This window comes from Magnolia sinica, chromosome 6 (genome assembly GCF_029962835.1).
Source record: "Magnolia sinica isolate HGM2019 chromosome 6, MsV1, whole genome shotgun sequence".
Lineage (NCBI taxonomy): Eukaryota > Viridiplantae > Streptophyta > Magnoliopsida > Magnoliales > Magnoliaceae > Magnolia > Magnolia sinica.
The window spans coordinates 1,397,748-1,414,888 of record NC_080578.1 but is presented as its reverse complement, the minus strand read 5'-3'; the positions used below and the strand labels follow the sequence as shown (position 1 = coordinate 1,414,888).

Here is a 17,141-nt window from a genome sequence, read left to right as displayed (position 1 = left end):
ACACAATACTCAACCTCGTTATGTTCGACCCTATATCACCTTAGGAAAAGCTATTTTCTCCTAAAAACACATTGATGTTTATATGTCATACAAATATGATAATAAGGTCAGAAGTATGGATAAATAACAAACAAAAAACAAAACCTTAATCCAAAAGTTATAGTGCGCCCCACCAAGCTTTCAACGGTAAGTGTTTAATTCCTACTATTTTCTCTGTGTTCCACTTGAACCTAGAATTTGACTATATATATTTTTTTTAAGTATGATTCCTTAAAATTAACCGGTTGAAGGAATGAACGGTGTGAAGACACATACATCATCATGCCCACAATTCAACACTTTTCTCGTGAGGTGAGGTAACTAACAGAGGTGCTGTCAGCTTTGCCTATTTCAGACAAAGGTCAATAATTATTACCTAATTTCTTTAAATTATACTCACAGAGCGTCAGCGAAGCCCACGTGCCAATCCCTCCCTCAAACCTGTAAGCCCAGATGGCATCCGTACTTGGCACTTGCAGGCCGACCTTTCTGCAGCCGGTACCAGATCCTTCTCTATCATTCAATCGGAAATCCTTTCTGAAGCAGACGGAGTTGCCGACACGAACCGTACACTTGCGGAAGATACGTACTACCATGGCATCGGTCGGTGAGCTTAGCTTGCGGCAGGGGATAGCAGAGTTTTACGACGAGTCCTCGGGCGTGTGGGAGAATGTGTGGGGAGACCATATGCACCATGGGTTCTACGACCCGCACGTTGAAGCCTCGATTGCTGACCATCGAGCTGCCCAGATAAGGATGGTCGAAGAAGCGCTGCGGTTCGCCGGAGTTCCAGGTTCTTTTAAAGTTCTGAATTCCTTTGATGAATGTCCACGTGCACGTGCAATATCCGACCCGCCTGAGAGATTTTCCCACCATCAATAGCAGTTGGAGGTAAAATCAAGATGGTCCAGTCATCAGGTGGGCCGCATCGAAGAATAATGGATAGCCGTTGATAAGATCCAAAATACGTATGTACACTTCCTGATGATTGGACTATTGTGTGATCCTCATATGTTGGACGGGTTGGATTTGTATCCACACATACATGTTGTCATTGATCAGTGAGTTGGACTGTAGAAGTACGGTCCAACGAGTTGTATGCGAGCACTTTATCTTCTTCTTCGATTTTTATTTTTTATTTTTTAATTTCTTTTCTTTATGTTTTTAATTCCATTTTTTCTTCGGGTTAATTTTCCCTTGTTGGGTCGAGAAAGCAGTTTCGTGCCTTTGGGTTTTTTTTGTTTTTCAAATGTTTTTTCGGGTTTTCTATTTACTTGTAGATTCGGCAGTTTTTCAGGGCGGGCTGCGCTCCGGTGGACCGGCCAGATGCAGGACCACGTGACGAGTGCATGACATCCAACGCGTTCACCCCAGAATACCTCCATAAAATCAGGCCGATTCAAAACTTAGTTGGACACGGCAGAGGAACAAGCTAGAGGGATCGGCCACCTTTGATTTTCTGGGGGCCGATTGTGTGTTTATGGAATCCAGGCCGTTCAGAACCTTTGTCTGAGCTCATTAATCACGTGGTTTACCAACTCGTGTGGGGCCTGGTGCAAATCAAGGGTGGGCCTGCTATCTCACCTTGTTCACTGTGCTATGGCCGCCTAACTTTTGAATCTTCCTTATATTTGGAATGTATCGATTTTTTGAGGTGACGCATTTTATGGACGGGTTGGAGGTCGGGATAACATCATCTGGTCCCTACGTCTGACCAGTACCACTCCTTTTCACCCAGTCCATATTTTTAGTATTCTTTTGCTAATGCTAACACACGCGATAGAGAAATGGTCTCCAGTGGAACTGACTCTGGTGGGACCCACCATGATGCGTATTCCACCATGATGTGTATGTGAAATTCACTCCGACCATACACCACGCCATGGTAGGTCCACGCCCAAAAATCAGGCTAGTCCATGGTTCTAGTGGGCCACACCAAGGAAACGGTCAGTAGTTGGAAGAGGTATGCCCCACCCTTGATTTTTTACAGGCTCCATTACGGCGTGTATCTAAGTCCACTCGGAGAGTTAAATGCGTCATGTCATGTTAGGGCAAGTCACAAAAATCAGGCTGCTTCGTGGTTTAGTCCACCCTCTAATTTGTTAGAGGGCCCACCTGTGCTGTGTAGATAAAATCCACTCAGACCATCAGAGGTATGATTGCATGTTAGGCCTGGGCAGCAAATCAGGCTGGTCTTTGATTCAAGGGGCGGCCACCGTGGTGGGTAGATCCCTGTGTGTGGAGCTCATCTGGATGTATGTGCCTTTCATCCATACTGTTCATCCGTTTTGACAGATCATCTTAGGGCATGATGCCAAAAATGAAGCAGATCCAAGTTTCTGGTGTTCCACACCACAGGAAAAGTTGTGATTGAATAACCATCATTAAAACCTTTTTTGGGGCCAACTGAATGTTTATTTTCCATCCATCCTGTTGATAAGGTCACAAAGTCTTGGATGGACCACACCAATATCAACTTGATTCAAAACTATTGTGATCCACAAGAAGTTTTTAATGGTCGATCACCACTGTTTCCTGTGGTGTGGTCCACCTGAGATTTGGATTTGCTTGTTTTTAGGATCATCCTCTCAAATGATCTGTTAAAACAGATGGACAGGGTGGATTTAAGGCACACACTTCTCGGTGGGCCCACAGTCACAGCCTCACCGAAGACGGTGATTTTCTGAACTCACCCAATCTGTGTTAGAAAGGGCGTCCCACAGTAAAAGTTGGACGCTTAAAAATTAGGCCGATCTAACCATAAGTGGGCCACCATATGAGCTGGAAGTTTTAACGTGATACACGCACCTCGATTTCTGAGAATAAGTGTAATCCACGTGGACTTGCAGAGGAACCGTACGCTTCCACTGGTCAAAATTTAGGGAGCAGATTAGGTGAGACCCTGGATCCAGCGAGGTGGGTGAGACCCTTGACTGTGGGGCCCACTTTGATGTATGTGCCTTAAATCTACACCGTCCAAACATTTTGACAGACTACTTTAGGCCATTACTCTAAAAATGAAGCCGACTCAATTCTTAGGTGGACTACACCACAGGAAACAGTCATTGATTGAATCCTCGTCATTAAATACTTCATAGATCCCACGGGAATGTTTATTTTCCATCCAACCTGTCAATAAGTTCAAATACATATAGATAAAGAGACCACACAAATATCATCTTGTTCTAAAGCTTTTGTGGCTTACGAGAAGTTTTTAATGGTCAATCACCGCTATTTCTTATACTATTGTCTATATGAGATTTGGATCTGCTTCATGTTTTGGTTCATATTTTAAAATAAGCTTTTAATATAGATGAATGGCGTAGATGTAGTCAAACACATCATAATGGATCCTACAAGAGTCCCACCACCTCGGTAGATATGGGGTTTCACCTAATCGACCAACCGGTGGATCCGGGGTCACTCCTAATCCGCTCCCCAAATTTAAATTATTTACAGCATTACACGCTTCTTTCATCTTTCTACGAGGGAGGCGGATTAGGTGAGACCCGGACTTACATAAGATGGTGCGACCATTACTGTGGGCCCCATCTTGTTATATGTACTGTATATCTATATCATCCAATCTTTATTATTATTTTTTTTTCACAGATTATTTTGAGGCATTATTCTAAAAATGAAGCAAATCTAATTATCAGGTAGTCCTACCTTTGGAAACAGTGGTGATTGACCATTAATAGGCCACAACAGTTTTGGATCAAGCTGATATTTGTTTTTTCCCTTCATCTAGGGTTATGTTACTTTATCAACGGATTGGATGTCAAATAAACAATAGGGAAAAGTGGATGGACGGCATAGATACAGAATACATACATCAAGGTGGGCCCCACGGTAAGGTAAGGGCCGCACCGTCTTGGGTGAGTCCGGGGTCTCACCTATTCCGCTCCCCTTTGACATCCAACCCCTTTGAAAGGTCGGACCCACGAGACACTTCATGCCATCGGATCCACTCACAGATAAGTACGAATGTACTTTTGAACAGATCAGTGGCTGTCCATTGTTTTCTTCTGCGTGGCCGATATGATGAGTGGATTAGCCGGATATTCACATCGCGTGTTCATCATGGTGGTTCCAACCTTTTGAACGGGTTAGATTTCTTGTGCACCAAAAAAGAAATGTCAATCTATGGGCCAGTTGGACGGGAATTCATCGTCCAAATAGTTGCATGGAAGACCTCCGGTAAGGGATAAAGCCTAATGAAAGGTTGGGATGAAATTTCAGGAGAAGAAGAAGACGGAAGAAGGAAGAGGCCAAAGAGGATAATAGACGTAGGGTGTGGAATAGGGGGGAGCTCGAGATATCTAGCAAGGAAGTATGGGGCCACGTGTCAGGGCATTACGTTGAGCCCTGTCCAAGCTCGAAGGGCACAAGCTCTTGCCGTGGCTCAGGGCCTGGGAGATAAGGTAAATAAATAAATGTCAGCTCTTTACGCTTCATAAAATAATATAGAAAAGGCTGTCCACCTGCACATCTGACACATTCAAGTAATACATCATATACCTAATTTATAGTTTTGACTATGGCACACTTGTAACTATCCAGGACTTGCGTCTGTTGGGCCCCACTTTGGATGGTGGACACAGCATCACAACCAACAAAGTGATCCTAGCCATTGAGGCTAGGCCTTTTGGTCGATGTTTGTATGCATGGAATCCATTGAGAAAAGAAATTCATTTCCCTCAGATAAATCAAAGGAGGCTGTTTGGATATGGATAGATGTAAAATTGTAAATTATACGGAATAATCATCAGTCCATGATGGTAGTTTCAGGTGCAAGATACAAGATGACCGTTGTCTAATAAAATTAAAATTCTCATTCCTATCTAAATAAGAATTTTGAATTTGAAATCCTGCTTTCTACCATAAAAATGAAAATAATCATTAGAACTTCTATATTCACATCTTGATAGTTTTTTGGACATATTTCATATGATAATACAGTAGATAAATAATCTGAATCTTGTATGTGCTACATGTATGCACACATACAAGCATGGTGTGCCGTAAATGCTGTTACAAGGTCGTAAAGGCCATTACGTAAAAATAATAGTGACCATCGTTACACGTTATAAGGTTGTAAAGACTATAACGGCCATTATGGAAAAATGACCCGTAAAGGCCGTTACAGCCCATGTAATGGCCCATTACGCGCCCCCGTAAAGGCCAAAACAGCCCCATTAGGGATCATGACGGGGCCAATACAGGTTTTTTGAGTTTTTTTTTTCCAAAAGAAGAAGAAGATTGTAACGGCCCTTATAGCCCGTATCAGAAAGGTAACGGTGGTAGCCGTTATGACCACCATTACCGTTACGGAATACTTCCTTGCATACAAGTGCCCACGTACACATATTACATTCACCATCAATCTTGCTTACCCTTTGGCCCATTTTATATTAGACAATATCTAATAGACTGGAGTTTCCTAGCTAGATGCAATCTGATGGTAGGTCCTATGTATCAGCTGGTTGCAATACTTGATACATGCATGGCAACCGTATTTCTACTGTTCAGTAGCTGATGTTACCTATTTTGTGCAAACCGTATTTCTACTGTTCAGTAACTGTTCAGTAGCCTGTATGCGAGCAATGAAGGTTTTGTATGGCGCTGTCTGATACTCTGGGAAAGTAAGATGGTTGATACTTAGGTACTCAGAAATTGTACACATGGCATACAGTTACTGAAATTAAACCAATAAAATTGTGGAATCCACTATCACTAAGCCACAAACCCAAATTTTGATTCGTTTAATAATCATAACCTCCAATTCATGGACACCTGCTTGTTGAAATAGGATCATTGGATTTTTTTTTCCCTGCAATTTTTAATCATCCAATAAATATCCACTATGCTGATAATCAGATAATCAAATAATCATTACTTTTCATTAATGATACATCTAAAATGGGACATTTAATCTGGACAGTTTAAATTGAATTACTTGTATTCCATGTGTGCAATTTCTAAGTAATTTCCAAGCACCTGCACGTCATCCATCACACCCTGCAGATAGTCAAAGAAAAAAATTTCCTTTCAGGATGTCTCTCTTGATAAGTTGATTTAAAGGGGTTTAGTACTGAAAAGTTGATGATTTTGGCGTATCTTAGGTAACTACAAAAATAGGCTCAAAACTTGGTGACTCATGCGAGTTTTGTGATGAGTCATTGTGAAATTCACTAATGAGTGTGGCTCAATTCCGACTCACCAGGTCAGCAAACCTCTTATGACTGGTGAGCGGTTTTGTATTTGTTAATCTTAGGGCCTGTTTGGTAGACGCTTGAAAATGGGTTCATCTTATTTTAGTTAATCATAATTATGTATTAGAGATCATCATCTCTACATAATTATGTGTGAAAAATATGTATTGGCGTTTGAAGAAGGGAAATGAGGAGTCCTCAACCTACAACAGTTAGAGGAGGATTTATTCAATCATATAGTTTAGGCTTCTAGAATATGGCGCCCTTGTGGTAATCTATTTGATTGTATCGAAAGGACAATGAATTGGGATTTTCCTATTGGGCCAAGTCACGGGGCAAGCGGATCATTTATGATAAAGAGGATAACCTTCAAGAGAATGATTCAGAGTTCTAGCAAAGTGAAACCATGCCGCAATAGACACAAGATAGATCTTCCAAAGAACAAAGCTTCTTCTTTTTTTTCTTTTTCTTTTTCTTTTTTTTCCGAATAAGCCAATTCATTTGGAATCTTGCAAATCCTTTTTCTTTTTTTATTTTCCTATTCAAAGATCAACCCCTTGTCTCTGTTTTTTCATGTCAAGAATTCTTTGCAGAACTACGATCATGATCTATAATACATAATTCTGATTAACTAAAATAAGATTTACTCATTTTCAAGCATCTACCAAATGGTTCCTTGGCTACTTTATATATTGACCTAGAGCTCTGTTGAGCCCACACGTGTTTACGACTACTTTGCGTACACACCACTACATGAGACCGTGTAGCATATGGGGCATGAGATCCAAGCTGTCCATCAAGTTAACTACATTAGTAGATGCTTTAGCACAAAATTTAGGCTGGTCAGCTCAGTTTACAAAAGAAATGAAAAGGCGAAAAAAAAATTGGACAAGATTTTTAAGCCATCAATCTTTTTATAGCATTGCAGCCCACCTGACAAGAGGACCAGCCTAATTTTTTGACCAGGAGATTTGCATGGAGAGACCCATGTTATGCATGGCTTGGATCTCACCTCGTATGCCATGTTGCACATGTGGTAATGTTTCCATGAACTGCCTTGTGTGGGATTGGCAAACCTCTTCTACCGAAAGACAACTAAATATTTACAACTTCTTGATAGAGCAGAATGGGGGAAAAGAATTCACATAGCCGACCCCAATTAGTTGGGATAAAGGATTAGATGGTGATGATGATGATATAAGACACTCAGTCAAGACCAAGTAAAGACTCATTGAGTCCTTGAGTCGACTCAACCCAGTGAGACATCCAGTTGAGTTGAGTCGAGTTTTCAGGCATGGACCACGGTTGTTAATATGGGTCCAGGTCCAGGTCCAGGTATATACCTATTTTTTAATTATCGAGAATTTATATTTTTAGAGAGTGTTCAACTGGTTATGATTCTCCTTAGGGAAAAAGAAAAAAAGAGAAAAAAAAAAAGGAAAAAAAAAGGGCTTTTTGTGGGTGCAAGTGTGATTCATTCATTCTCTAATCTGGAATTTCTTGTATTCTCTTCATTATTCTCATCTCTGTCTTTGTGTTTCTTGCTATTTGCCTACACTCACTTTTCATTTTGGGGTTTGAAATTGTGCTATCAGTTTGTAAATGAAATATTAGCATATTCAAATCAATCAAGATAGTTCTACATGGTGGCTCTTTTGGAAAGAAAAAAAAAAAAAGCATGTAAAAGCGCATCATAAACTTCTTAGCATTATTCCATTAGATGCTTCCAGGGTTGTTTCACATCCTGGATTCTTTAAATTATTGCTTTCATTGACACTGATGGAGCTTCTCGGGATTAAAGTCTTTGTGCCTGGTATCCTACCAGATCCGAGAGGATGCCTGTCCACAGGTCAAATTGATTCAACTCAAAGGTGCCACCCAGTAAAAAAGGGAAGCCCAGGTCCATTGAGGGCCCAATGTTTGAATTGAATTCTAAACTTGATTCTCAAGTTAGTCAGTCAAGAGTCATACTTCAATCTGGATTAGTGGAAATTTGTAACTTGACCAACGAGTCATGGTTTGATGTGGTTCCATCGTCATCGTTTACTTGATTAATATCAGAAATGGTGTTCTAGTAGGACCACTCGTCTCTTTGATATATCATGTAAGTAGCATTTTGGTAAATTTAACCTTTCAATCAATAATAGGGAAAAAGTAAATGGGATGATTGGCCATTTTACTAAGGGCATTTTTGCCATTTCAATTTTTTTTTTATATGAGTAGCCCACTCCCACATCTTCTCCTCTTTGCGTGTAGGCCGCAAAGATGGCAAAGTACAATAAAGGCTCTATGGAGCCCATTGTGATGATTGTGTGACATCCACTCTGTATATATGTTGTGTTGGCTCATGTCATGCATCAGCCCAAAAACAAGGCATATCTAAAACCTGAGTGGGCCACAACATTGGGAAAAATAAGGTATAGGTTGCACACAATTGAAACAAGGGCACTCCATTGGGAAAAATAAGGTATAGGTTGCACACAATTGAAACAAGGGCACTCCTCTCTCTCTCTCTCTCCACATGTGTTGCAGGTGCCATGCCCCCTAGTAGTGCCTATACATAAAGATGTGTGGATGCATGCAAGCTTGAATAACATGTTCATATGATGAGTATAGCTGAATGAGGATGTTGAGATGGATGAGTGTGAAGATAAGGAAGTATAAGAATTAAAAACAAATGCATTGAAGGGAACTCGGGAGTAGCACCAATAGGTAATAAGATGAGGAAAGGTAGACTTAGCTGGTATGATCATGTGAAATGGAAGAACTACGCTGATTATGAGTGAGTTGGTACAAGTTGTAAGGCTTTAAAAGGGTAGGGGAAAGGCCCAAAAGGATGTGGGCGGAAGTAGTAAAAAAAGACTTGATCAACTATGGTCTACCTGCAGTTTATGGCCCTTGATAGAGTGGAATGGTGGAAAAAGATTCATTTAACCAACCCAAATTAGTAGGGATAAGGCTTTTAGATGATGATGATTTTTTTAAGCTATAATTTTGTAGCCGGAGAGCTAATCTCGCTCAATTTTAGTGTGTCTATTCTTGTGATTTTGCTGAAACAAAGACTTAACGTATTGTGTTGAGAACTCTACGTATACTTTTGGCAAATACATCTGTTGCGTGCATGTTTCAAGGTTTCCAAGTCCTATGACTGGTCTCTCACAACATGTGAAACAAAAACGTCAGCTTCTTTTTGATGAGTTGTCTGAACACGGGGAGCAGCTCATGCTTAAATTTAGGTATCATCATGGATGCCCTCGACCATAAGCCAGTCCCCATCTGAATTTGTACTTGTTTCTTCTCTTACTCCATGAAAATAGGGTTAGGGAGAGTTTGGATACAAGGAATCCCAGAGGAAAAAGAAATTGGATTTCCTTGATTAGACAATAGTTGCATTATGAATAGGTAAAAAACAATGAATTCCGCAAAGTAATAATTAGCCTCAAGCATGTGCCGGATTCTCTGGCGCAAGATAAAGGTAAGTGTTGTCTAATATATCTGGGATTTCTAGTTGCTATCCAAGCATCGCTTTTTTGGAATCCACTAGGCTATAATGTTGGAAAAGATGATGACTATAGTTATTTACTTCCCCATCATGAATTCTTCATGTCTAAAACCATAACTTGTTTTACTAGAAAAAGATAATCAAAATGTAATATTCCTAGTTGTTTCAAAGTGTTGAGTGTGTTTTCTTTTGGTAATTTGAACTACAAGGATAAAAGAGATTCATAACTAACCAAGCTATGAAATTCTATCCTACAATGTTTGTGTTTGCATTGTAATGTGTTGAACGAAAAATGGTGACACAGGTGTCTTTCCAAGTAGCAGATGCATTGGAGCAGCCATTTCCTGATGGGCAGTTCGACTTGGTTTGGTCAATGGAGAGTGGAGAGCACATGCCTGACAAAACTAAGGTATTCTTCTTGCTCTTGTTCTTTTCTGTTTTAGGTTATGGTAGAAGAGGCAGCATATGTGCCCATGTGTCACACATTCGCAAGTTCCTGGCCACTCATCAGGCGGGCCCCACCGTGACATCCCCATGAGAACCGACGGTTAGGAGATTTTGGCACGCGGGTTCTGTATCCATTGTACCTGTGTGGCCTACCTTCCATGGGAGAGGCGGCGGCGGCATGGGAGATAGTGGATCATGACTGGCCTTTTGGTGGGTTTTCCTGTGGATGACTCATGGTTCAAAAATTACACCACTGGGATAATTCTAACCATCATTTCCTCTCACTTTTGTTTGCTGAATTTGAATTTCGAACAGTTGACATTCTGCATTTTGTCGCTCATTTGAAGCTGTGTAGTATCATGTGATTTGTTTTTTCTTTTTAAATTTAATCATGACCCATCCATGGTAAGATATACCAGGTGGACGGTGGGGATCGACTTTTTTTGCTGCCCTGCAAGAGCAGCATACAGGAGACACCAAAGTTCCTAGTATACCCAAAAAAAAAGAAAGTCAGCAACACCTGTATGCAGAATGCTTTCTGTGGCCCGTTGTGTTTTATCAGTGAAATCCATTCCGTCCATCAGGTGGGAACCATTTTGCTCACCATACATGAAGAAGGCCTGATCAATGAAAACATGATGGCCCACATACACATGGCATGCCATAGAAAGCTTGCATGGAGTGGGACTGTCTATCCAGTGTTCCCAGACAGAGACATGGAGTAGGAGTTTTCTAGCTAGGGGTGTAACTGTGTTTGGCACTTGAAGATGGTAGCAGCATGCCTTATTTTGAAATGGTACTCTTTCATCCATCTCAGTGGACCTTTCAATCATGGATGAAAATATAGACCATTTAAACTATGGGGCCCATTTTGGATGGACTATATCCTAAATGTCCCATGAGTTGCATGGTCCAAATTATGCATACCATGGTGCTGTGGATGAGTCACCATCATCTTGAGAAATGGCAGCAAACTGTCATTATCATGGTTTCTAGAGTTGGACTCGGACCGAACTCATTCGATCTCGAGTCAAATCACAACTTGCCCAAGTCAGGTGCATTGGCCAGACTCAACTGTGTTGGGGCTACTTGCCTACTTGTGGTATCAAACCGGATTGGTTAGTACCAAATCTGAGTATACTCAGACGAGTCATACCAGATAATCAGAGTCTTAAAACCATGTTCATTATAGTTTTGACCTTACCAAGAGAGACACCTTTGAAGAGATGTACTAGGTTGTGTATGGATGCATTAATGCAGGTGAGAGAGGCTTTGGGCGTGTTTGGGTGCCACTGGTAATGAGTTTTTTTCTCTCCAACTGTGTCAGTGTAATTATACCAATGGCTGAATTTGAGCTGTCTGGCCCACTCAGGTATCTGATGGCCCTGAAATTTCAATGCACAAGGCTTTTTCACGAGGCTTAGTTTGATGAATGGTTTGGGTTTTGAATGCATGGCACACATGAACACATGTGAGAGATTGACCATCCACCCACCCCTAATTATGATGCATGCTCATGGAGATAATTAAACAGCGGAAATAAAAGGAATAAATGATCTAAAATTCTAACAATAATCATCATAACTGAGAAAATCATAAAGGAAACATGCAATGGAGTGGGCCATCACTACAACCATGGAGTATGGAATTCAATTACTACTTAGGTTGGATCCGGCGAGGATGAGACCTCCCGATCTTGCATGTTCACACCCAATCGATCAATGAAGATCACTAGTTCTAAGAACCAAGAAGTTTCTCGGATTAGGTATTTTATAATTTGGGTATTTAGTGTTTAGATCGGTTCTCAAGATTTTGATCGAAGAGGAATTAGCCAAAACAAAAAAATAGAAGAAAGAAAGTTATTACCTTGAGGAAGTTGGAGGGGCACAAGAAGAAATTAGAAGAAGAAGATCAAGGGGAGAGAAGAAGCACCATTAGAGAGAAGAGAGGAAGGAGGCAACCAAAGGGTTTGCTTTTCATTAATCAATAGTTAAAATTCGTGTTTAGGGCTTTAGCCCACTTAAATAAGCAAATAAAGATATAAAATTACTAAAATACCCCTAGAATAAGCAAATAAAGATATAAAATTACTAAAAGACCCATAATTAAGTCAAAAACGCACAAATAACATAAGTACGGAAAAGTTTGGACGCTCGGTCTTCTTTCTCCAATCTTCCTTCACATGTGTCTTCCCTTAGTGGGGTCTTCTATATGTCCAATCACATGTGAAAGGTCTTCAGCTCCTCAATAGTCGCCTATCCATAAGGACGGCACTTGTAGTTGGCGCTTTCTTTGTTGGCACACATGAACACATGTGAGAGATTGACCATCCACCCACCTCGCTAGCCTCATGTTTTTTTCAATAAAATGGGGACAAATAAAATTTCCTTTTATAAGTGTGTGTTTGGATGCATAGATCAAATGCAATTAATTACATTGCTTCCTAGTTATGAATTCTTGGTAACGTGGTTAATTTTTGTCATTGCCTCTTCATTGAACCGAATGTTTCAAAATTCAATTAGCTATGCATTCAAACGCAGCTGAAGTCTGAGCAATATTTTCTCTCTTCTTCTTTTTAACCATCATACTATCTACTATTCTCTAATTCTGTTCACATTGCAGTTTGTGAGTGAGTTGGCTCGGGTTGCAGCTCCTGGTGCAACCATAATAATAGTGACATGGTGCCACAGAGATCTGTCACCCTCTGAGGACTCCTTGAAGCCCGAAGAAAAGAATCTACTGAGTAAAATATGTGATGCCTATTATCTTCCAGCCTGGTGCTCTGCTGCAGATTATGTTCGAATAGCTCAGTCCTTATCACTTGAGGTAACAATAAAAAAATTGAGTCTGACTCGAGAACCAGTCAAGTTGAATCAACTCAAGACCTAGTACGGGTTTTTCCGAGTATTTTTTTTTTAACGAATAATATTTAAGAAGCATATACAGATACAGTATATACATTGTTCATTGCGAACAGGAAATTTCCATGTTTGATACCTAATTTATACATGTGGGGGCCGTCGGTCTATCCAAGGCGTTGATCTGATGTCCCACGTCATGAAAATCTCACGAACTAGAAGATCTTTTCTCTGTTGGATGTGGATTGTCGGCACATTTCTACTTAACCATGTATTTACATGCTAAAAATTAAAAATTTAGAGTTGACCCAATGAAGAGATTCTTTGGAATGGTTCATCCATGATGGTGGCCATCGGATCAATGGATTGAGTAAACCAACCATAGCCCCATATGTATAGTAAACAAACAGGGAAGTCCCAGCCTCAATATATAAATAACATGAGAGTTGTAGTGAGTGGAGTAGAGTTTTGCTGAGTATTTCTCCAAGTTCAATGGAATCGTGGCTCAATTGAGTTTTCTCTCGTCTTGGTGAACTCTGGTCAAGTCGTAGTTCCAAAACTCACCAACTCAACTCGAAACACTTGGCCTGGTGAGATTGGAAGCCGAGTCACTGGAAAATGGCCTGGACTCAAAGAGATTCTTCGAGTGGACTCAGTGGCTTAGTTGACCAAACACGACTCAGCCTGACTCGAACCCAGTCACTCAGTTTTTGGGGGTTTTTTTAATTTATTTATTGATATAATTAAGGTGGGAGAGGGATTCAAGCCCCAACGTCAACCAAGGCAAGCAAAACCCATAACCAGTGAGGCATGCCTGTTGTTGTTGGTTTTAGTTATGTTTTATATTACTTATACTAAATTTAACTATAATAAATTTCTAATATTTTTAATCTAATAAATATTGAGTCGAATCATGTTGAATCTTTGAGTCAACCCAGCCCAGCTGAACATCAAGTCCAGTAAAGTTTTCGGGTTTTCAAACTATGGGTCGAGTCGAGTCCACTCTGGTGGAGTTTTTCTCAGAGTTTTTAAATTATGGTACACCTACTCACATGTATAATTCCTTGTCCGTACATACTAGGAAGAAATTTTTAAATATTAATAAGTTGCATTTTATTCCTAACTAGGAAGGAAGAAAGGCCATTGTATCAGTTTACTTAACCCGAGTCATCCTTGTGATGCATAGAGAGGTTACCAACAGGGAAGACCATATCCCATGGACAGGTGTGTCCGGGTCATCGACTCCATGTGTACTGTTTGGATGCATGGACATTGTCGTGCATATACCAACATGGAAAATCACTGGTTAATACACATTCAAGATGTCCATTCCATGAGCACATTTGTTTTGGTTTCAAATGTATGTGTCGTTGTTCGAGACAGTTGAAAATGACACGTCTACAAGTGCCTCTTCACACTTAAAATTTGAACAGAAAATGTTGCATACCTAATGTTATAGGTAGCATGCATAAATGCATGTATACGTACATAAATATGTATAAACATGCCATTTCTTCTTGTATCTGATGCAGGATATCAAGACAGCGGATTGGTCAGACAACGTAGCACCATTTTGGCCGGCAGTTATCCACTCTGCCTTAACATGGAAGGGCCTCACTTCATTGCTGAGAAGCGGTAAGCTTCGTCCATGCCACATGCATTAGTTCCTTTTGTTAATCACCGTCTCTAATTCAGTTGTTGTTATTAAAATAGGATGGAAAACCATAAGAGGGGCGTTAGTAATGCCACTGATGATCAAGGGTTACAAGAAGGAACTAATCAAATTCGCCATCATTACATGCCGTAAACCGGAATGAGCTCCAAATCTAGGAATGGGTCTGTCACCGACTCACCAGGCTTTTCTTCCTTCAACCATAGTGATTAATATTCCATATTTCTGCCTTAATTGCACTGCATTTTAGTGAAATTGCATTGGGCAATTGATGGAACAGCAGAGATTTATATTCTGGACATCGTTAGAAATAAGTCCGCAACTCGGACTGACTCACTCAGTCCTGGGTGAACTTGAGACTTGCATGAGTCAGGGGTGACTTGCGGTAATGAACTGGGTCGGGTCCAACCAAGTCCGAGTTGACCATCTATATGAACATGGATAGAATGGAGGAAATAATACAAATAAAAAAATAAAAATAAAAAAATCTCTAATTGTAGCTTTTGTTCCGTTCTTCTTTCTCACTAACTGGCGGTTGGGTGAGTTAGCTCGGATTTTTGAGAGAATGCGGTGGCTCTCTTTATGCTGCTGCCGGCATAGGCAGATTTCAAGATAATTGGGAATAACTGCTTTTATGGAATTGAAATGGAGGCAGTTCCTATACTGGTTATTCACCTCTGTTTAATTTGCTATTCACCCCTATAATAGTTATTCGTCTGCTTATTCACCCACCTATATTATTGCCTATGTGGGGTCCACCGTGCGGATTGGTTAAAGCATATTGAGTAAACTCTGTGGGGCCTACAGTGGATCCACGCCGTCCATCCTTTTTTGCAGATGATTTTAGGGCGTGAGCCCAAAATTGAAGCATATCCAAATCTCAATTGGATCACACCACAGGAAACGGTGGGAATAATGATGTCCACCGTTGAAACTTTCCTAGGGTCCACAGTGATATTTATTTGTTATCCAACCTGTTCATAAGGTCACACTGAATTATAATGTTGGAGCATACGGATGTAACCAAGAGCACTATAACTTAACAGGGACCAGACTTTCCTATAACCCCACCTGCATGGTGTCCCTGTAGGGCGAAGCTCTGTGGGTCCCACTGTGATATCCATATTACATTCACACCGTTCTTCACTTTTATCAGGACATAAAGCTCAAAAACCGAGGAAAATCCAAAACTCAACTGGGCCATGCCACAGGAAACGGTAGGGATTGAACAACCACTATTGAAACCTTCATGGGGTCATGGTACGTTGATATGCCATCCAAACCGTTCATAAGGTTATTCCCGCAAATATCATTCTAATTCAGAAGTTGTTTCAATAGTGAATGTTCAATCCCTAGTTGAGTTTTATATCTGCCTCTAACATGAGATAGAGAAACTGATGGAAGGAGAGGATGTCACAAAGACATTATGGTGGGGCCCACAACTTTTCAAAGGCAAACTTATCAAACGGAATTAAAAAATAAAAAATCTACAGCGCCTGTAATGCACTGTGGCGCCCCCACTATGTTGTATATGTTAATCCACTCCGTCCATGTGGGGAATCCTTATTTTAGCGGTACATTCAAAAAGATCAGCGTCATGAAAAGTTCCATCGACCACAACAAACGAACACGATGTAAAATTGTTCCTAAAGCTTTTTAAGTTGACACGGTGTGGCCCACCTGATTTTCGGATCAGGCTGATTTTTATATTTTCACTTCATCCTGGTGATTCACACCTGATCAACGGGTTTGATGAAAGATACACACTACGGTGACCTCACACACAAAGCTACGGTTGGCATCCAATCTCCCCATTGTTCCCCTGGGTGTGGCCCACTTGAGTTTTGGATCAGGCTTATTTTTATATCTTCACTTGATCCTGGTAAGTCGCGCCTTATTAAGGGGTTTGATGAAAGATACACTCCTCGGTGACCCCAAACACAAACCTATGGTTGGCATCTATCCTCATTATTCCCCCTAGTGTGGCCCACCCTTGTTGCAGATCTAGTTGATTTTTTATTCACAGCAACTAGGATTGAGGAAAGAAATTGATGGACGTAGTGGATTTTCAACATATAACTAGTGGTACCTAACAGAGCTTGGATGTTTTATGCGCGGAAAACAGTTGTTGCAGAGTATTCCGTTCGCATCAAACGTATTATATATTCGACTTCGTAACGCATGTCGGCCAAGAGGATCAAAGAATAGCAGTGCATCTTCAAGACAGTAATTTCAAGAAGAGAGACATCACGGCAAGTATTGTATGGAGTGGGTTTCCACCCTGATTGCATCTTAGATGATTATCTGAACAGTTTATATTCCCATCACTACCGGATAGAAGCTACGATCCTGTAATCGTGCTTGATTGATGACCCGATTAATTGATGATCCTGACCTTTGACTCTTGG

At 40.7% G+C, this 17,141-nt stretch overlaps 1 protein-coding gene across 1 annotated transcript; it reads left to right on the top strand.

The window, feature by feature from the left end:
* Nucleotides 1-439: 439 nt before the first annotated feature.
* LOC131247894 (probable tocopherol O-methyltransferase, chloroplastic) lies at nt 440-15,194 on the top strand. The gene is made up of 6 exons (XM_058247842.1): nt 440-832; nt 4,282-4,463; nt 10,061-10,165; nt 12,826-13,029; nt 14,594-14,696; nt 14,775-15,194. The coding sequence occupies exons 1-6, from the start codon at nt 493-495 to the stop codon at nt 14,876-14,878; spliced, it is 1,038 nt and encodes a 345-aa protein (XP_058103825.1). The 5' UTR covers nt 440-492; the 3' UTR covers nt 14,879-15,194.
* The last annotated feature ends 1,947 nt before the right edge of the window (nt 15,195-17,141 follow it).

Bases quoted from the DNA above. Each gene is read 5' to 3' on its own strand.
- LOC131247894 (XM_058247842.1), top strand. From the start codon at position 493: ATGGCATCCGTACTTGGCACTTGCAGGCCGACCTTTCTGCAGCCGGTA. The intron at 4,464-10,060 runs GTAAATAAATAA...ATGGTGACACAG, and splicing joins CTCAGGGCCTGGGAGATAAG to GTGTCTTTCCAAGTAGCAGA. The intron at 13,030-14,593 runs GTAACAATAAAA...TATCTGATGCAG, and splicing joins CTCAGTCCTTATCACTTGAG to GATATCAAGACAGCGGATTG.